General features: G+C 41.7%; 1 protein-coding gene across 2 annotated transcripts in view; it reads right to left on the minus strand.

Moving 5' to 3' along the window:
• Positions 1–22,368, minus strand: part of MAP3K3 (mitogen-activated protein kinase kinase kinase 3) — a 59,542-nt gene that overhangs the window by 25,427 nt on the left and 11,747 nt on the right. Inside the window, exons 3-13 of one of the 2 annotated variants that reach the window (XM_066627901.1) lie at positions 19,240–19,311; positions 13,215–13,255; positions 10,206–10,305; positions 9,136–9,249; positions 8,243–8,363; positions 5,327–5,460; positions 4,116–4,189; positions 2,909–2,976; positions 2,050–2,142; positions 1,204–1,395; positions 254–402 (exon numbers count right to left, since the gene is read on the minus strand). In XM_066627901.1, coding sequence (XP_066483998.1) covers positions 254–402; positions 1,204–1,395; positions 2,050–2,142; positions 2,909–2,976; positions 4,116–4,189; positions 5,327–5,460; positions 8,243–8,363; positions 9,136–9,249; positions 10,206–10,305; positions 13,215–13,255; positions 19,240–19,311 — 1,158 coding nt within the window. The remainder of the gene's footprint in view (positions 1–253; positions 403–1,203; positions 1,396–2,049; positions 2,143–2,908; positions 2,977–4,115; positions 4,190–5,326; positions 5,461–8,242; positions 8,364–9,135; positions 9,250–10,205; positions 10,306–13,214; positions 13,256–19,239; positions 19,312–22,368) is intronic. The other variant, XM_066627902.1, reaches the window with a different exon arrangement.

Raw genomic sequence — 22,368 nt, forward strand, 5'->3', positions numbered from 1 at the left:
AAGAAAACTGCTTGCTGAGAAGGGCTGTCAAAATTCTAGTTTTTTCCCCTACACACTTTTGTTCACCAGTCTCCTTCCTGGTAACCTTAAAATCCATTATTATCCTGCTACACCAAGGTTTTGGGAATGGAAATAGAGGTTCCCTCCCCCCTGCAGAGTGCACAGGAAAGGTTTAGTTGGTATTTTGTAATCTGAGCATATGCCCTTAATAACAACAAATATTATTATTATTTTGAAGTTATCATTCAGGTACCTTGCTTGTTTCAGGACTGTCTGGGTCAAACTGGACCTGTTTAGCTGCAAGTTCTCTACCTGTATCCACATCATAGCACAAGTAGACACGACCAAAAGCACCTTGTCCCAAGAGTTTCCCTCGTCGCCAGTTGACTGGAGCACTCGGAGCTGACAAAAATAAGAGTCATTCCACCCTTATAACACTGTCATGAAACACCATCTTCAATCATCACCAAAAGAAATAAGTTATTCCTGCTTTACTCAGGGACTAAAAGAGTTGCAACAGGGGGTGCTCCTAATAATGAAATAAGATATTGCCATAAAAAGGCCGCCAAATAGAGCTCTTTTTAACGTGTTCTACTCTGAAAAGTCTATAGGACACACACATCCTACAGACACACAAATGATCTCAAATCTTCTTTTACCAAGTTTACTGCTCTCTCTCCCCAGGTCATAAGAACGGCTATGTCACACCAGAGGGTCATCAATCTCAACTTCATTTCTCTCTGACAGTGACCATCTAAAAGCTGCAGGGAACCACATAAGCACAATGAAATGGAAACAGTTATTCTTAGTATTTGGTAAGTGGAGGTTCTCCTCAGAGCTAAAGAGTAAGAACCCATATAAAATGATGTGCTTATCTTGTCATTTATCTACCCATGTTAGGCCTATAGCATCTGTAAAGGTAATCAAGCGTGATTTCCTTGCTGTTCCTCCCCAGGAATTCACCTCAATTCTCCCAAATTCATTTCCATGACAACAATCATTGTGTGACATTCATGTTGGTTCCTCTGGATCTAACTGGGAGCTGTACTATTTTATTTCATCTAATTGAAAGTCACTACACAATATCCTGTAGCAATTCTAGAGATTCAGTGATGCATGCTTCCTTTTACACATCCTGAACTCACAAGCAATTACCATCCATTTCTGGTGTCCCTGCTCCCAAACCTGGGGCTGTCTGCTTACATTTGGTCGGGACATTCCTCTCCTGCACGGTGAGAGTATTCTCGCTGTCAGCACTCCGCAGGCGTCCACGAGGGTCTAGATACTGCACTGTAATGCCCAGGTTCTCTCCATTGGTACTCATGGAGCGGTTGGATGGCACCAACGTGAAGAGGTTGCCCTGGTGACGCCGGATGCGAGGAAATGTTCTCCGGCCTGAGGAGAGTAGCATGAGTCAGAAAAGTTGTTGGGTTTGCAAATAAGCAAATGCAGGAAACGCCAGTACTTGAGATAGAATGTACTTGCAGATGTGAAATGTTACACAAAAGGTACTTTTTTGACAATTTTGCTCTAGATTAATCTCATCCCTAATTGCTGGGATAAACGAACAATTAATCTACCAAAGGGACACATGTGTGTGTCTGTGTGGCCCTGGTCCTCAAAGGGTTGCTGGTGAACTGAGCCACAATACCCAGGCTTTGTCTTCCCACAACATTCCCCCTTCTTGGGCATTGAAGTGTGCAAGCGAAGGAGAGTCCCCTTACTCATGCACTCCTATTTCCCTTCCAACCCAGGAAGATGAGAAAGAAAGATATAAGGGAGTTACAGGCTCCCTGAATGAATACAGCCCTACTTCCACCTCCCTCCTCTTCAACTTCTTGAGCCATTTTATTTCAGGAAAAGCAAGTGAAAGTCATCCTCTTACTTGTGCAATCCTGTCTCTGCCCAGCCTAGTTCTCCCAAGCAGTTTCAGGAGAAAAGAGAGATTTGGCAACTACGGAAGCAGGCAGATCCTCTCAGGAGAGATGTCAGGTAGCAACCTTACCAGGGCTAAAACAGGCCACTTTCCTCTAGAACCAGCATACCTACCATCATTATAATCTTTGTGCTGCATGGATACGTGGTAACGGCGAGGGTACGTCCCACCTTTCCCTGCTTTGTCATAGACCTGATTCTCACGATCTAGGATCAAGGGTAAAGAGGCAGAACAAGTCACCTGACTGAATACTGTGCAACTCAGTTACTCTTTTTCAGAGTAATACACTGACTGCATCACTAGACATCTCAAGAGAGGAAAAGAAAAAGTAAACTCCTCACTGCATGTTTGCTAAGTGCGATATTAATTTTAATTTTAATATTAATTAATAATGTGTTTAATAAAACTAATCTCTCTCTCTCTCTCTCTCTCTCTCACACACACACACACACACCTCTAAAGCAGCTATTAGCCCCAGAGGTGCAATTTACTGCAATGGCTCACTCAGGGCTGCTTGCAGGGGTTGGAGGAAGATTTTTAGTAACAAAATAATGTAGAATAGAAGGTTACACAATCTCAATCCTACATTGTGATCCCAATCCAGATCCTGTCCTGGTTCCCTCCCATCACTGTTATTTTACAAGGAAAAAAACACACCCAACGGAAAAGATGTACATAACATTTGGCCTAGAGAGGTAGATGTAACCTGGCCCTACTCCAGTGGATTTTACCCTAGACTGGTTTGCCAGCCACTTAACTAGCTGACCACTGCTTTAAAGATACACTGTCTTCATATTTTTCTTTTCCTAGAACTTATACTTGGAATACAGAGTCCTGACTAGGAAAGGCTATTTGCAGAGAATAGGCTATTCTCTATTTGCAGAGAAGCAAATAGAAGGAAGTGACTCCACACACCTGACAACCACTACAACCACAACCACTACAGTTTTTTTGGACAGAAGACTGACATACCTGAAAAGTCTTGCCTATTGTCTGGAAAGCTTTGAGCCCTGGACATGCGGGATTTCCTAAAGGAAAGGCTGGTTTGGATAGAGGGGTGGGAGAAGGAGAAAGAGGACTCAGTTTTGCATCTGTAAACTAGAAATAAGAATGACCTACATTACTGATTAATGTGATAAAAAGAAAAAAAGTTATCTGCTCCCACCCCCAGCTGAAAAATAGGCTGTGTAACATAAAGCTAAGTAAATGACAATTAATCATTTTATCACAATTAGACAACTGTACCCAGTGTAGTATTGTGGAATTCCTGTGGCTTCAAATGCCATATATTCATTTGAGTATTTGAAAATTTTAACAGGCTTGAATAACAGGCTCTGAGGATCTCACCTATACCGTACTTCCCTATCACAAAGGTGGACAAGTCTGGATATCAGTGAGTCCCTCCCACTGTGGATTCAGTTGGCAAGATAGTCCCATCTCTCTCTGCATGAGAGGAGCAGACAGAGAATGCCTTCCAATCTCTATCAGAGTTCTGGGAAAAAACTTCAATCTTGGCACACAGGGTTAACTGTAAAAATTCCTGTCCAAAGGTGCAATGCAATGTTTAGCTTGTGCATTTTTGGCTTTTCTAAATACCCCATTTTTTTCTCCCATTACAGTTCAAATATAGTTCTTCCCATTATAGTAATGTGAAACGTTTGACAAATTTATAGATGGGCATCAGAGAAGTTCATTCTTTTCCCTGTGTAAAAGATTGCTTCAATAATCAACACTCCAATAGGTATTTGGGGAGTCCAACAAAGAAATGGGGTGGGGACAAAGTCAGGAGAAGAAGATTCCTCCAGCAGATAGTGGGGACAGAATAAAATTCTTCAAGTGAAGAAAATTCTTGACCTAACTCTTCTGTAGCCATTTTAGATACAGTGTAGAAACTTCCATTCTAAAAGCATTTTTACTTTTCTCTATAGCAAACCTAAAAGTGCTCTGAAATCTACATGAGAAACAGCTTTGCCAAAAGCACACTTCCAGCATAGTCACAAATAGGGATTATTTCTTGGATTGTGAGTTCACAAACAAACCATTATCCAGGATTAATACTGTGAAATGATTTTGACTTCCAAATGATTTTGCACAGCCTTACAAAAAAAAATCACAGTTCATGGGATGGCCTTAAGAAGTTGTTCACCCATGAATATACTGCACAAACACAAATCCATACCTGCCTCCTGACTGGTCCAAGGACTGACAACTCCCAGATATCGAATTTTCAGCACTACTTAAAGGATCCAACATCTGCAAAAGAAAATCAAAGCAGCACAAGTTTAAGCCTAACCTGGTAAATATGCAGTACATACAAAGTACAAAGAAAAACACAGAGAGAAGGAAGATCAATGGATTTTAGGTTCCTTTGGTTAGAGCTGGCAAAGATAGATTCTTAGGTTAGATCCTATATTCTGTACACAAGAATTTGATTTTATAGGCCAGAGCTCTTCAGATTCCAGCCCCATGGGCCCAATCTGGCAACCTGCCTAATCCCTCTCCCCCATGAGTGGCTCTTACATTCCGCAGTAGCACTTCCATTCCATTGCTGTATGGGGAGGTTCTGGGCAGACATGTCTGCTTAGACATCTTGCTGCACAGCCTGCGGAGACCCTGTCAAATGCCCAGAGTGTCCCTGTACCACAGGGGTGGGCAAACATTCAACTTTAGGGATCCTGGACCTTTAACAATTGTGTAGGAGAGAGAATTATCTGTGAGATGACAAGCTGCACCTGCTGAAATTCCCCCTTCTATAGAATTGTTAAAGGTCCAGGATCCCTAAAGTTGAACGTCTGCCCACCCCTTTTGGACAGCAATGGAAGGCAATACGACATGGTGCTGCAGTGGAATGGTAAGCACTGGAAAGAGAAGGTTTTTCCAGGTAGGATACAGCGATCTCTAGTTTGGAGACTGCTGCTATAGGCAATGGAAGTCTCAGGCATCTCAAACATGTATGGAACCACCTATTTGCTCATCTGGCAACATTTTCATTCACTGTGTTAATGGATGAGTGAGCAGACAGGAAAGAAAGAGGATGCCAGAAGTCACAGCAATTATACAGCCAAAAATTAACACAAGTCCGACTCCTTAGTCCCATGCATTTCATCACCCCCCCAGGTGGAAATCCCATGAATCAAGTTAAATCAAATCAAGAATGAAATAAGACTTATTGCACTTGAAGCTGCTTTCAAGCATACATATGTATAGACATATACTCATATGTACAGCTGCACCTACACGTTCAAAGGGACATGCACATTAGCATTTGCAGATACACAGCTATATGGCAGAACATTCTGCCAACAAACATTTTAAGATGATGAGTACAATGCAGGAGATTAGAAGGTTGCACTAATTTATTTAGACATTTTTCATCTGCAACACACTCACACACTGTTCACTGGTCTCTGGAATGAACTCTCCTTCACTGTTGATGCTAGTATAGGATCCCTGACGAGCAATTCGTTGTTGCCTCTCTGGAACATACCCCGGAGGAGGAGAACTTCGGCCTGTATTCTGAGAACCTGAGGATTTAAAAAATGCTGTTTAAAAGGGACTTATAAGAGAGAGGGAATCTTAACGAATGGAAAATGCTGTTCTTTCCTGCACAACTGAAACACTTCCATTATTAAGTATGCACACACTATATATCAATGAAACACAGCAGTTGAGACAAGGTGTGAGGAGCCATTGAAAATAACTAGAAAAGGTCTCTGGCAACAGTGCTGAAACAGGCACCAGAAATGAGGCCTCAATAGCAGATCACTATTAAGGTATCTGAACTTGTTTTATTGACTTTGCAGGTATTCAAAATGTACATGCAATCTGTCAGAGAGTAACTTTACCTATCCCTTTTTTCAGAAACCTTCAAGAAACAGACTGATAACGCTTTGTAAAAAGGAAAACACAAACTTAAAGACACAATGTGCAGAAGAATTAAACTCTGATAGTCTTTACTGATTTACACCTTGGGTGATACACGGTGTCAGCAGGGATGCTAAGGAAAATGAGAGAAAGGTGTCTCCAAAGTCCTATGCCTTTATTGCTGTATTTAATCTATTCAGAATGTTCAGACAGTACTGCATGTGTCTGGAAAGTAACATTCATGTTTCCTGCAGCTTGAGTGAAATTAAAAAGAAACCAGAAAGCTTATCTGTAGCTATAGTTTCTGCAGAAGGCAGCATGGGGGAGTTTGTCGCCCATATAGAAGACAATGGAAACAACCGGCCTCAGGGAGGAACAGAAACTACAGCAATGGAATCTTAAGAGATTTCATCATAGATGAGATCTAGAGATGAGATACTACAGAAATGATGTAGAGCATCTTGCAGTTACTTAAACAAGATGACAGTTACTTAAACAAGTTAATTGCAAGTAATCTTGTAGTTACTTAACCATGAATGAGAATCTCAAGGCAAGCCCAAAAGTGGAATGCGTGAAGAGGATTGGATGTTAATGCATACAAGCATGTGTTCCTGTCTGTGTTGCCATGGTGTCTGTCTTCCCAGCATTGATTGATCAAGACAGTGAATTTGAGATTTTCTAGGGAAGTAAAAAATTGAAGTTTCCCACATCCGACTGTACACCCACGTGTCTGTTACAGCTATGTTTCTGGTTCCCAGAACATTTAGAGACACTCCTCGCCATAACCTCATGGGCATAGGAACTGATGTGGAAACCTTCTGTGTGAAGAATGAAAATGTGGGCAACTAAGAAAATGGGAATGAGGTGGTGTGACATCTTAAGTCTTGCCACTTCCAAGTGGCAATCACAGAACATCAGAAGTTTCACCACAATGCAGAGTGCACCCCTTGAAAGATGGAGTAGGAAGCGTGGTCAGTTCAGAATTGGTTTCTGCAAACTGTCCCACAGTCATCCCACTTTGTTGCTTACAGCAACAAAGAAGTTTAAGGTCATAAAACCATTCCAGTGGATCCATTCTGTTAATTTACATCATTGTAAGCACACATCCACTTTATGAAATTCATCTGGACAAACTGAACACTGAACATGGCTCACTGGTGTCCCTGCAAGTAAAGCACGTGGCTGCACAGAGCTAGAAGAAAAACGGAAACCCTCATAGACACAAGCAAGACATCAATTTGCAGCATTCTCTATGTTCTTCTATCTTGAACAGAACTGGCTTTCTATTATGCCTGTATTATTTTATCTGCATTATTTCTAAAAATATTTGTTATGCCTGGAAACAGTTTCCTTTTTCAGTCAAACTTTTCCTGAACCCTAGAAATGCCTAGTCTATCCCTCAAATGCCACTTTTACATTTCCCCATCTGGTCCCCACAACTTATTTACAGCTCAGGGAACATATGTTTCCATACCCTGAGGAGGTCTCTGTGACTGCCTCCTCAACACAGGAAGCAGTGCATATCTCATAGGCACAGCAGCACTGGCACTAGAAAATTGGATAAGTTTGGGCCCTTAGTCTTTAAGGTGTCACAGGATTTTGTTTTTGGCTTTATATGTAAATAGCAGGGTGATAATTGTTAACACACCTAGCTCTTTCCAATCTTCATATAGCTACAGAAGTAATTAGCACTCAGCATAATTAACACACCAACATCTACATAGTTAGCATAGTTAGCATCCCAAACATAATTGTCTCTACAGAGAAGTTATCTAGGGCAGCACTTTTGTAAAGAGCTACTAGAATGAGGATAGAGGAAGAACAGGTGTGAAGTTTAGTAAGGACAGTGTTTTCTGTTTGCACATTTTGCTGATACAAAAGGTGGAACAGGCTTCATTCTACAGACAAAGGTAGATATGGATATGAAACAGTCATGCCACATGTTCTGCAAGTATGAATTTCTGTATGTCCGTGGGATTGATAAACTGTAATTTTGGAAGAAAGATCTTCCTGTTCATAGCAAGAAGCACTTTCCCTCCAGGTATCCTCCCTGATACTGAAAATGAAACCAAGAATTGAATCACAGTACAAATGAAGCCAAGTGCAGGGACTATCCTGTCCATGGTTTGTGCTTTTTCTTTTTTTAAATATATGAAAAAAATCTATGAGACATATGAAACCTTTGTTTCCAGACAAGTCAGAATTTAAAGAAAGCACATACCTTAAAGGAAAGAGGGACATAGGTAATGCAAAGATGGCCAGCAAAGCTGAAGAAAAATACTTTGCAGAGTTGAGACTCAGTAAGAGTTATGGGATGCTGACAAAAGGAAAATTTTGGAGCGGTGGATCACAGCTCAGCCCCCAAATTTGGCAGGGTTGTATTTCACATATTGACTGTAATTCATCCAACAGAATTTGGGTTGCCAGGCCACTAATACTCACTGATGGACAGGTGCCTGCTCCTGGCTTCTGGTGGTTGATAGGCAGTGTTCACATCTCCCACGGATTGTGAAGTTTTGATTCTGACTTGTTTTGGCATCCCAGAATGGGATGTTGAGCTGGTCTGATGAAAACAGAGACAAACAAAATTTAAGCAACCTATTTTGGGGAACCCAGCATTTTAATTGCAACAAAAAAGGAGAGGTAGGAAGTGGATCGTCTCTGAACTCACACTGAGTTTTGGAGGTACTCAGAAGCAGTTACAGCTCACAACTTCTGAGAGCATCCAAAGCTGAGATCTCACAGCTCATCCAAGTCAGAGCTGCAGCAGGGTTGATATCAGCCCCAAATGTTGATCACCAAAGGTTGATCAAACAGGTTCATGGACCCCTATTTGCAGTCCATGTTTTACTTTCCCGTTTTGAAGAATGAAGTATGCTCCAATACAAGACACAGAACAAAAGGATAAGTGAATGCAATTAATTGCACAGGTTTAATAAACAAAACAATGTAACTATTAAAACGAAGATATTAAAAGCACATATTTTTGCCAGATAAATCACTTGGGGAGGCATTGTTGGTGATTTGGTGGGGAAGGGGAGAAAAAGATTTCCTTCCTTTCTTCCTATCTAGGCTGGTAACAGGCAATACAGAAGGGCACATCAGATTCTTTTGCTTTTTCAAAATAAGAGTTTCCTTGATAAACAGTTTCATTATAAACATGTACTCAAGGGAAAACTGGAAGTGGCAGCCCTTTGTGAAAACATTTATTTATGCTTTGAGAAGAACTGAGGTGGTAGACACCTTGCAGCCCAGAAATCATGGTATTGCTTAATGGGTGGCAAGAGTTTATAGCAAATATACAATTGCAGTATGCTCACACTGCTTTTACTCACATGGTTTCTGTCCTGAGGCAGCAGTAATATTCTAAGGCTTTTCACACTTGAGCTTCGGTCCAAAAGATCTATTGCCTTATCAAGGTCATCTTGACTTTTCAAGGGAATAGACAACTGCAAAACAAAAGCAGACTCTCAATTAGTAAAAACATATTAAATATGTGGCAACAAAAACTTTAAACATGGTATGAGCATCACAGGACAGAAATTTAAATGCTCTTTGGTTGGAATACTTGGGATTCAGTGAGGCTGACTTCATGAATAAACTCAGATTGGAAACAGGCTACAGCAGTCCTTCTGTAGGATTCTCATGCAGATATATTTCAGGCTGTGTTGCTTTGCAGGCAAGGGACATTCTTTCTACCCCTGTGTTGATACAGGCAGCTTCTGCATGCATCCCCCCTAATCAGTGACCACAAAAAAAAAGAAATTCTCCCATAATGTGTTTCATGTTTCCACAAAGGTAGGGTGTGTGTGTATGAAATTAACAAGCAAGGCTTCTCACCCTGATACAACAGCAATACTGGCAAGGATGCTGTAAATCCAAAACATCCATCTCCACTGGTTCCAAAGGGAACCAAAAATGCTGATATTTCCAAGCATACGCACATGCATGCAAACTGGCAATACTCATCAGTAAGATTCTCTCACACAGGCCTTTCTTTATTATGACAACATTTTCAATATAATTGACTGTTTGAAAACCTTTGTCTGTTTCATACAAACTGTATCTCCCTAGAGCAGCCATTTCAACCACTGGTGTGCCGCGAATGGTCTGCAGGTGTGCTGTGAGAGTTTGCGGGAGGGTTATTTGTTAATAGGGCCAATGGGGATGTGCGCTCCCCACCAGCAGCATGGTGTGCCTTGTCAATTTTTGCCCTGACAATTTCAGTACCTTGTCAGTGTGCCTTGAGACAAAAAAGAGGTTGAAAATCACTGCCCTAGAGAATTCTCAGGCACTGGGTAGGAAGAAAGAGTATTTCCACTATATTTTCCCCCTGGATCTGAGTAGTATTCATTTTAGAAGGAAATAAATATTGCATGGCACTTTGTTCAATGTATGTTAATACCTCATTATTCATATAATTGAGATCCAGAGGCTGCCCAAAAGCTGTTTTCACCTTCTGCTGCACATCTTCATAGCGGACAGGCCGGGCAAAAGGAATAATTCTGGGATGGGACAGCAAGAGACAAATACTTGAGATTGCAACCAGAATGAACTCTAGATAACTTATGCAACAAACACCAACTTGAGCATTTTATTCAACACGTGCGTTTTTCTTTTCCTTTCTTAAATTGTTCAGCCTTCCCTTTGCTAAGATTGCTAGGTGCTTACTAGCTTGCTTTGGTGAAATGAAATTTATTTATTTCTCCTTGATGCAAGTATTTTCTGTGCAGCCTCTCTAACACCAACAGAGATCAGAGAACATTGCTTCTCTGAAAAAGTTAGATTACCCCTTTAGAAATGAAGTGCAATTAACTATGGTGGCTCAGCAGGGATTTCAGTAACTGGCCTTTTGGTAAATAATCAAGTAGCAGTGTCTCCTCCAAGAGCAGTCTTTCCCTGGAGTAGACAGAGAGGCATGCAAAAGCCATGCTGTGAGACTTCAAAAAACATATCTATAGATTGGGGCATGCCACTCATTATGCCATCATTCATCATAGTTCTAGACTAGAGAAAAGGACAACAACACTTCCTTCCCAAGATCATATAGAAGTGAAAAATAAGTTCCTGGTCATCCTAGAAGATCACCAAGACACTGGCATAAAAGGCAAATGTATTCAAACAGTAAATACATCCAAATGTAATGCTGTATGGGAAAGGGAACACTACAGCAAGTAGGGCAATACTTTGGACCTCAGTTTTGTCTGTGGTGACGTATTGAGTTCTTCTCTCATAAGAGGTAAAAGGCAGGGGAGGAGGGGTAAGTTGATTTTAGGTGGTCTACTTTGTAATTTAAGCTTTCCATATAAAAAAGGTTGGGAAGAAAGGTTACTAAAACATACTACATCCGAACATTTAGAAATAACTTCATTATGAGAAAAAAAATTAAACTGGGCTGCTCACTGAGATATAAATACAATTATACATTGAAATTATGGTACTTTGATTCCGTATAAATGCGGCTCTGCTCACAACTGCACTTAAAAGCTTTATGAAGGCTTCTATTTTGCAAACTGTACATTCAACACATACTATATTTGAGCTACCCCACCCCCCAAACAGCTCTATTAAAAGCACATAATTTTTTAAAGCAGCAATATCATGGAGTTTGGTTGTTTTAGACAGACCATTCCTGACTAACCACCTTAAATATTTGTGGCTAGATCTGGCAGCCCTGCTGAAATCAAACACATACAAATGCAGTCTAGCAGCAAGCTCTACTGTCTGTAACTGCATACCACTTTGGGAAAGGGGAGTTCATAGCTGCATAATAAATTCTTGCATACAACTGAGCTTTTCATTTTGGTAGCTATGTGAAAAAACTTCATTGAGCCCTCACACCATTTCAAAGAAACTCACTTGGAACAAGAAGAGGCGAAAAATGACAAGAGCTATAGGGTTAGGGTTTCTGCTCCAAGTTAGTTCTGACAACTCTGTAGATTCAAAACACTGTGCTGTGTTGCATTATGCATCTGTGCTGTGTTGCATTATGCATCTTGCTCCTATGGGATACTGGAAGCTCAGTCTTACCAACACATGATTAGAAAATGCAGTATTTCCTGGAGATTGCTGCTTGGATTAGTTCACCATGAGGCCTACAGTAATATTTTTCATACTTGAATTCCTACATAGTGAATGCTGCATAACTTTAATTCTCATTCTTTAAAGGCAATTTTTGCATTTGTTCCTCGAACATTTGTGCTTACGTTTATGTACATTTACTGCAGTTCTGTATGTGTAAATGAAACATTAAATCTCTGATCCTACACATGCTTAAGTGGGAATAAGCCCCGCTGAAATCAGCGGGGCTGAGTAGTGTATAGGACTGCACTGCAAGCCTACTACATCCTATGACAGGGCTGGAAAATTACTATGAGCATGACATTCTAGAAATATGGAATATTTCTGGGCAGGACTAACATTTTGCCACTAACATCTGGGAATTCAAAGTGTTTCTAGTTCAGCTGTAAGAATGTTGATGTCCACAGTTTAGAAAATGAGATTTTATGTCAGCAACATTTCCTCACCCCAGCTACAATGTTTCCCTGCCCACAATCCCATGAAAAATGGGACACCAAAAAATGCTTAGGAAATATACTTAAAAATCACAGAACATGGACTGACTTAATTAATGTTTCAACTACTATGTTGCTCTCATGAATACACTTGTAACAAGATGCAAAATAAAAATTAGATCATTTCAGAACACAACCCTAATACATGTCTATCATATCTGAGCAGAAATTCATAGCCATATCAATATCATTACCCATAAATTTAACCTATCCTCCTCATCTGAAACCTTAATAAGGGTTATAATAAGCTATGAAATGTCTCCATTCCATTACCAAAGTCACTATTTTTCACCTTCTGCTCCTTGAAATGAAGAAACTGTGTCAATTTAAGTAATTTAAATTCTTGACGACTTACATAAGCATAAATCAAGATATAAGATAGGAATTTGGCAACAAAATTTGGCAATGGTTAGGCAAAAATTTTTTATAGCACGCAATTACTAGTTGCATAATTACACACACTAGAGTTAAATCTGGGTCACAGTATGCAAAGGACCATTATAGAATTTTTCTATTAGCTTCTATTGTTCACCTAATTATTCCTAGTACTTTGAAAACTTGTTTCAGTATGTAACTGCTATCTTTACAGTATAATCAATACTTCTGGTGATTTCTGCTGACTCTAAAGTAAAAAGGGAACTCATTAAGAATGAATAATGAAATAAGGATTGCTATTTCTTGAAAGAGTTTGCATGTTCTTATTCAACATATCTTTAAGGCCTGATTACCAAGATGTTCTAGCAATGTACAACTGACCATTTCACTGAAATTGGGTTCAGTTTAGTCAGCCTGCAAACCTTTATCTGAAATCTGAGGAAAAAAAAGAGGCAGAGACTTACCGCCTTTCCCCATTATGTTCAAACTTTATCCTGATGTCAGTCTGCCAAAGAAGAGCTTGTTAGTTCATCTGCCAAACATTTAGACACTTTCTGTTAATTTTACAACAAAATAATCAAAGATCTTGATCTTGAGATCTTGAGTAATTGAGTGTACTTTGGAAATGTTCTTTGATCAATTACTCAAGGACAATGGACTGTAGAAATAATCTCTGTCCTCCTTCAAAACAAAGGCTTATTTCCAGCATCCACAACTGATTGGGTTAACTTCCACAAACCTAACCTAAACAAATCCAGCTTCTTAGTCAAATCACTGTAAACATACATAGCTTGAGCATGTGTAGGCATGCACTGCTTGCCCCTTCCTGTTCTACTTCTCTCCACCTCCATTTCAACAGCATGACTTCGCTAAATATGCTACTACATCTGTGGTACTTCTTGCAAGATGGGGTTTACAAAACTAACTAGGGACAATTGTTTCTCAATGAGCAAATGTAAAGAACTACCAGTATCTGATCTTTCACTGCTACTGCTATTTGTCTTTAATGCGAGAAACTGAGAGCAGAAAAAATCCCATGGTAATTAGAGATAACTACCAGTATATCTCTTCTCCAGCCACAACCACTTGTCTCAACGACTGCAAAAAGATAGCAGGTTGCCTTCAGCCACAACAGACGGTATTAGGGATCAATCTTGGCATTATGAGCCAATCAGTCCCTCTTGCCTCCCACACTGCTCAAATGTAAGGGAAAAACTATGGCATCAGTATCAGGAAGGACTGTTCCAAAGACTCCGCAATCATCTAACTGCTGCCATCTGTCCTCCACCACCTCCTGGTAAACTTCAGCACTGGGACCTGGACAGGATATCAAGGGATGATGGCGAGCAACTGTAGCAGGATTTGCAAAATGACCTGGGGGGAAGAAGAGAATGGTCCATTGCTGCTAGTTCTCCCCAGTGCCTTCCAGTAAGTCAGCAGGTACCCAGAGCCTATGGGGAGGCTTACCAGGAGACACTGGGGAACAAGCTACAGCACTGTCCTCTTCCTTTCCCTTGAGTTGTTTATCAATTCTTGGATGCTCAACTCCCCAATGTAGTGCCAGGCACCTGGGAACTGTGAAATGACACTGTGGTAAGAAGATGGGCCACTGCTGCACCTCCACAAGCACATGGTTATGCAGTGGTAGGGAGCAGTGGTAGCAGGACACCCTCACAGGAATTTGCCATGCACAGCTCTGGACCCTGGCCTCAACAGGGTCTGCCAAAAAAGATCTAAAAAAAAAGTAACGAACAACTAATAGAAAGTGTTACTGAAAAAAATATACAACTACATATACAACTACAGATTAAGAACATGAGAAGAGTCCTAATGGATCAGGCCCAGGCCCAGGCCCATGTAGTCCAGCTTCCTCTATGTCACAGCAGCCTACCAGATGACTCAGGGAGCACACAGAAGACAAGATATTTGCATCTTGCTGCCACTCCCTTGCATTTAGCATTTTATTTACGTTCGCCTCACCCCCCCCCCCCAATACCAGACTGTGGCTTGGCTTCGGTATAACTTGGGCCACTAAAACACAAGCAACCGATTTTAAAAACATGAAACCTAGTGAACACACCATTCTTCTATCACTAGTCTGGGGTAGGCAAAAACACCGACATTCAAGGCCAATTTGGATGACAGAAAAAAATTCATGCCCAGCCCTCATGATGAGTAACTAGCTAATCTCAGACTGCACATACCCATCAAGGCTTGTAACCTGATGGAGTTTTCCTCCAGATTGTGTTTTCTAGGCAACAGTAACATTTTTAAAAGGTTACAGTTATTGGGAAGGGAAGTGTGGTGGGCTTTTAGACTTTCATATATGACACCCATGATGCTAAGCAATGAATTGGGTTGTGCTCCTTACACACAACAGCTCACAGCATGTATGGTTTGGTTGTTTCATCCTGGTGTTACTACAATAAATGATTTAAAAAGTAACATGAAATGAAAATAATTACCTAGAATTTCACTTGATTTTGAAACAATGAGACACATACAAGAGATGTATACAAGAAATAATGAGACACATACAAGACACATTAAAGAGATGTAAAGCAGAGAAATAGAGGCAAACAATAGAAGGGGCAAGACTAGAGATCTCTTCAACAAAATTGGAAATATCAAAGGAAAATTCCTTGCAAGGATGAGCATGATAAAGGACAAGAATGGTAGGAACCTAACAGAAGAAGACAAGATTTAGAAGAGGTGGCAAGAATACACAGTAGAACTCTAAAGAATAATAATAATACAAGAAAGATTTTAATGTCCCTGGATAACCACAATGGTGTGATGGCTGAACTTGAGCCAGACATCCTGGAGTATGAAGTGGGCCCTAGGAAGCATCACTAACAACAAAGCTAGCAGAGGTGACAGTATTCCAGCTGAGTACCTTAAAAGTTTAAAAGATGATGCTGTTAAAGTGCTACACTCCATCTGCCAGCAAATTTGGAAAACTCAACAGTGGCCTCAGGATTGGAAAAGATTGGTTTACATTCCAATCCCAAAGAAAGGCAATGCCAAAGAATGTTCAAACCACTGCACAATTGTGCTTATTTCACATGCTAGCAAGGTTATGCTCAAAATCCTACAAGCAAGGCTTCAGCAATATGTGAACAACCAGAAGCTGGTTTTTGAAGAGGCAGAGGAACTAGAGATCAAATTGCAAACATTCACTAGATTATGGAGAAAGCAAGGGAGTTCCAGAAAAACATCTGCTTCATAGACTATGCTAAAGCCTTCAATCGTGTGAATCACAACAAATTGTGGCAAGGTCTTAATGACAGTGTTTTTCAAACTATGGGTTGGGACCCACTAGGTGGGTTGCGAGCTAATTTCAGGTGGGTCCTCATTCGTTTCAATATTTTATTTTTAATATATTAGACTAGATGCTACCATGCTATGTGACTGCATTTGGGGAACTGTTACAGAGCTGTACATGGAACAGGCCACTCTGTATATGCTTTTAACAATTATGGTGAATGGGACTTACTCCTGGGTAAGTGTGGGTAGGATTGCAGCCTAGGATTGTTGAAAAATTTTCATACTTGATGATGTCACTTCTGGTCATGACATCACTTCTGGTGGGTCCTGACAGATTCTTATTCTAAAGAAATGGGTCCCAGTGCTAAAAGTGTGAGAAACACTGCTTAAAGAAATGGGAGTACCAAACTACCTTATCTGTCTCCTGAGAAATCTGTATGCGGCAGATTAGAACTGGATATGGAACAATTGATTGGTTTAAAATAGGGAAAGGAGTATGACAAGGCTGTATATTGTCACCTTGCTTATTTAACTTATATGCAGAGTACATCATGAGAAAGGCTGTGCTGGATGTAGAGATTCAGAGTTAACAAGCTGGAGTTAAGATCGCAGGGAGAAATATCAATAACTTCAGATAGCAGATAATACCACTCTAATGGCAGAAAGTGAGGAGGATCTAAAGAACCTCTTGAGGAGGGCGAAGGAGGAAAGAGCAAAATGTGGTTTGAAACTTAACATTTAAAAAACTAAGATCATGGCATCTGGTTCCATCACCTCATGGTAAAAAGAAGGGGAAGAAATGGAAGCCGTGACAGAGTTTACCCTCTTGGGCTCCAAGATCACTGCAGACGGAGATTGCAGTCAAGCAATTAAAAGAGGCTTGCTTCTTGGGAGGAAAGCTATAATAAGTCTATACAACTTAAAGAAAAGCCAAGACATCACGTTGTCAACAAAGCTCTGTATAGTCAACGCTAAGGTTTTCCCTGTAGTAATGTATGGCTGTGAGAGGGCTGTGAGAGCTGGACTATAAGGAGGGCTGAGTGCCGAAGAACAGATGCTTTCAAATTATGGTGTTGGAGAAAACTTTTGAGAGCCCCTGGACTGTAAGAAGATCAAATCAGTCAATCCTACAGGAAATCAACCTGACTGTTCACTGGAAGGGCTGAAGCTGAAGCTTAAATACTTTGGTCATCTAATGAGAAGGGAGGACTCTTTAGAAAAGACCCTGATGCTGGGAAAACTGAAGGCAAAAGGGGGACAGCAGAGGATGAGATGGTTAGATAGTGTCACGGAGGCAATGAGCATGAATTTGGACAAACTCCAGAAGTTAGTGGTAGACGGGGGGCCTGGCATGCTGTGGTCCATAGGGTCACAAAGAGTCGGACACGACTTAACGACTGAACAAATAAAAAAGCAGCATCACCTGCACCAAGATTATCTCATATCTCTGTTCTGTGTAGCACCTAGCATAAATATCACAAAATAACCAATCTTTGCTACAATCTGCATTCTCCCTGATTTAATTGTTAACCAGATAGATTAAGCCATCTCTGCCCAACGTTGCATATACACAACAAGGACCAAATACGTATACCTGTGGGTCGGACAAAAATGGGTTAAGCCAACTGCAGAAGCTCTGAACAGACAACAGGCAAGCAGACCTGTAGAACTATCACCTACTTCTATAACCAAGAAATGCACTTTTAAGCAAAAGGAAATGTTTGGCAGATTCAGTGGTGCAGAAGGCTGTTCAAAGAGATCTATTCTTTCTCTGCCAGCACATCATATTCCCACAAAGATACAGGAGGTACATTATTTAATCATGACAAATGGGCTTCCTGACCAGAGAACAATAATCTATAGCTCAGATAATTTATATGAACACTTTCTCAAATATTCTGATGTGAGAAAAGTAACATTATGCAGACCTAGGTTTCTTTCAGAAGCAACTTTCAGAAGATGGAATGTTTGGTTTTCAACTTGTTCAACCCCCAAAAGAAACTCAAAAGAAAATTACTACTCAGCTTTGGAATTTCAGATTAGGGCAGTAGTTCCTAAACTTCTACAGAGAGGTTGGGATTCTAGTAAGTATTTGTGGGGAAGTGGAAAGACATTGATGCAATTACCAGGATTGCGCCCCTGCAGGGATGAAAGGGTTTTTTTTTGTAATTACCAGGGGCACGGCTGTCCTCCCAGGGGGGTATGGGGAACCCATGGATGCCACCACAGGGCTCCCCAAGCCTCAGGATGTATATAAATAGCGATCACAACCCGCTATAAAAATAGCGATTGCAAATCCTGTCCCCAGGTTTTGCAATCACAAAACCAGAAGTGGGTTGCGATCACTATTTTTAGAAATTCTGAGACTTGGGGAGCCTTGGGAGGTGTCCACAGGCTCCTCGCATCCCCAGGAAGGCCAGCGCCCCCCAGATACAGTAAGAAGTTCCTTGGTTGCGGCTGCAGCACAATCACTGCAGCACCGTCATTGCCATCACTGCAGAGTCACTCTCCTTAAGGAAGAATGCCCTGCTTCTAGTTCCCCTGGTGGGTCACTGGGTCCCACCAGTTTGGGAACTACAGGATTAGGTCAGTGTAGACCAGAGTGCAGCCAATGATGGTTGTGTTGACTTTTTCAGGTGACCATATAGCTGTCTTATGTTTAAATCCTGCTTTTTGTCCTGAGAGCAGACCCCCACAATTTTGGTTGCACTCTCACCATGGCAAGTGGGCTGGTGTCTTCCAGAGAGAGTGGTAAATGAGCCTTGGCTCTATGCCTCTGCTGGATGCTGTTAAGCCTTGTGCTACCCTTTCCTCTCCAGAGTAGAAGACAGCCTAGGGCTGTGCCACAGCATCCAAGGGCACTTTGGCCAATGACTTTCCCCAGATGCACAAAAAAGAAAAGCATAGAGGAGGAAAAGAGGGGGCTGCCCTTAGAGACAACTACAGTTGTGGTTTCGTGAGCAAAGTCAGCCAACAATTGTGGAACATTGTCAAAAAACTCAAGTCAGCATACATAATTCTCTTCCCCCCCTCCCATTTTATTCTTACAACTACCCAATGAGATAAGTTAGGTTAAAAAACAGCAAGCATCCAATATCACCTAGTAAACTTCATTGCCAAGGGGTACATGAAACTGGCTCTCCACAAACCTAGTCTGACATTCTAAGTACTGCACATCACAATTCACAACCAGTACAGGAGAGGAAAAACAGTCTTGCTTACCTGAGCCTTTTTGTCCTCCACTGCACAAGCATACTGGTTTGTTATTGTAGAGTTGCTGGCACTGTGTTTTTTCTTAAAAGAAAATAAAAAAACACAATAATACGTTTCGAAATAAAAATGGGAAGCTGAACTTCCTGTGAGATTTCATTCTTGTCAGCAAGCAGAAAAAGTTACCTTCTCTGTCAGAATGGGAGGCAAACAGAAAAAAAACTTTTGAAATATTTTCTGAAGGAAAGACCCCCTCCAAGTTTAGGGCAAGGTTTCAGCAAAGGAAATGTTACCTTAATTTCAACAAATCATAAGAACATAAGAACAGCCCCACTGGATCAGGCCATAGGCCCATCTAGTCCAGCTTCCTGTATCTCACAGCGGCCCACCAAATGCCCCAGGGAGCACACCAGATAACAAGAGACCTCATCCTGGTGCTCTCCCCTACATCTGGCATTCTGACTTAACCCATTCCTAAAATCAGGAGGTTGCGCATACACATCATGGCTTGTACCCCATAATGGATTTTTCCTCCAGAAACTCGTCCAATCCCCTTTTAAAGGCGTCTAGGCTAGACGCCAACACCACATCCTGTGGCAAGGAGTTCCACAGACCGACCACGCGCTGAGTAAAGAAATATTTTCTTTTGTCTGTCCTAACCCGCCCAACACTCAATTTTAGTGGATGTCCCCTGGTTCTGGTATTATGTGAGAGTGTAAAGAGCATCTCCCTATCCACTCTGTCCATTCCCTGCATAATTTTGTATGTCTCAATCATGTCCCCCCTCAAGCGTCTCTTTTCTAGGCTGAAGAGGCCCAAACGCCGTAGCCTTTCCTCATAAGGAAGGTGCCCCAGCCCCGTAATCATCTTAGTCGCTCTCTTTTGCACCTTTTCCATTTCCACTATGTCTTTTTTGAGATGCGGCGACCAGAACTGGACACAATACTCCAGGTGTGGCCTTACCATTGATTTGTACAACGGCATTATAATACTAACCGTTTTGTTCTCAATACCCTTCCTAATGATCCCAAGCATAGAATTGGCCTTCTTCACTGCCGCCGCACATTGGGTCGACACTTTCATCGACCTGTCCACCACCACCCCAAGATCTCTCTCCTGATCTGTCACAGACAGCTCAGAACCCATCAGCCTATATCTAAAGTTTTGATTTTTTGCCCCAATGTGCATGACTTTACACTTACTGACATTGAAGCGCATCTGCCATTTTGCTGCCCATTCTGCCAGTCTGGAGAGATCCTTCTGGAGCTCCTCACAATCACTTCTGGTCTTTACCACTCGGAAAAGTTTGGTGTCGTCTGCAAACTTAGCCACTTCACTGCTCAACCCTGTCTCCAGGTCATTTATGAAGAGGTTGAAAAGCACCGGTCCCAGGACAGATCCTTGGGGCACACCGCTTTTCACCTCTCTCCATTGTGAAAATTGCCCATTGACACCCACTCTCTGCTTCCTGGCCTCCAACCAGTTCTCAATCCACGAGAGGACCTGTCCTCTAATTCCCTGACTGTGGAGTTTTTTCAGTAGCCTTTGGTGAGGGACCGTGTCAAACGCCTTCTGAAAGTCCAGATATATAATGTCCACGGGTTCTCCCGCATCCACATGCCTGTTGACCTTTTCAAAGAATTCTATAAGGTTTGTGAGGCAAGACTTACCCTTACAGAAGCCATGCTGACTCTCCCTCAGCAAGGCCTGTTCGTCTATGTGTTTTGAGATCCTATCTTTGATGAGGCATTCCACCATCTTACCCGGTATGGATGTTAGGCTGACCGGCCTATAGTTTCCCGGGTCCCCCCTCTTTCCCTTTTTAAAAATAGGCGTGACATTTGCTATCCTCCAATCTTCTGGCACCGTGGCCGTTTTGAGGGACAAGTTGCATACCTTAGTCAAGAGATCTGCAACTTCATTCTTCAATTCCTTAATAACCCTTGGGTGTATGCCATCAGGGCCCGGTGACTTATTGATCTTTAATTTATCAATGAGGTCTGAAACATCTTCTCTTTTAACCTCTATCTGACTTAACTCCTCGGTCAGGAGGGGCCGTTCGGGCAGCGGTATCTGCCCGAGGTCTTCTGCCGTGAAGACAGATGCAAAGAACTCATTTAATTTCTCTGCCATCTCTAAGTCTCCTTTTATCTCCCCTTTCCCTCCCTCACCATCCAGAGGGCCAACCGCTTCTCTGGCGGGTTTCCTGCTTCTAACATATTTGAAGAAGCTTTTATTATTCCCCTTAATGTTGCTGGCCATGCGTTCCTCATAGTCTCGCTTGGCCTCCCCTATCACCTTCTTACATTTCTTTTGCCACAGTTTATGTTCCTTTTTATTCTCTTCATTAGGGCAAGACTTCCATTTACGGAAGGAAGCTTCCTTGCCCTTCACAGCCTCTCTAACTTGGCTGGTTAGCCATGCGGGCACTCTCCTGGATTTAGTGGAACCCTTCTTTCTTTGCGGTATACACCTCTGCTGGGCCTCTATTACTGTTGTTTTAAGCAGCCTCCATGCACTCTGGAGAGACTGGACTCTTTTTACCCTCCCTTTCAACCTCCTTCTAACCAGCCTCCTCATTTGAGGGAAGTCCGCCCGTCGGAAGTCAAGGGTTTTTGTTAGAGATTTGCCTGGTATTCTTCCCCCAACATGCACGTCAAAACGGATTGCAGCATGATCACTGTTCCCCAATGGCTCAGTAACGTTTACATCTCTAACCAGGTCCTGCGTACCGCACAAAATTAAATCCAGAGTCACCTGTCCTCTGGTGGGCTCCGTGACTAGCTGATCTAAGCCACAGTCATTTAGCACGTCAAGAAATCCGGTTTCCTTATCGTGTCCAGAACACAAATTGACCCAGTCAATATGAGGATAATTGAAGTCCCCCATGATTACAACCCTGTCCTTCCTTGTCACCTCCCTGATCTGTTTCCTCATTTCAAGGTCCCCATCAGAGGTTCAAGGTCCCCAAATCCGGAAAGATGAATTGTATGTCATCCTAACAGGAGTGAAAACCGTTCGATTCTATCCTGCCTTTTTCTTATGATGATCACATAAATTATTTCAATACATTGTGAATTTGTTCCAGTTGTTTTGAACCCTCTTTGGTCCAAACTGGGCAAAAACGGTGAAAGTTGTAAC

This window comes from Tiliqua scincoides, chromosome 5, assembly GCF_035046505.1.
Source record: "Tiliqua scincoides isolate rTilSci1 chromosome 5, rTilSci1.hap2, whole genome shotgun sequence".
NCBI lineage: Eukaryota > Metazoa > Chordata > Lepidosauria > Squamata > Scincidae > Tiliqua > Tiliqua scincoides.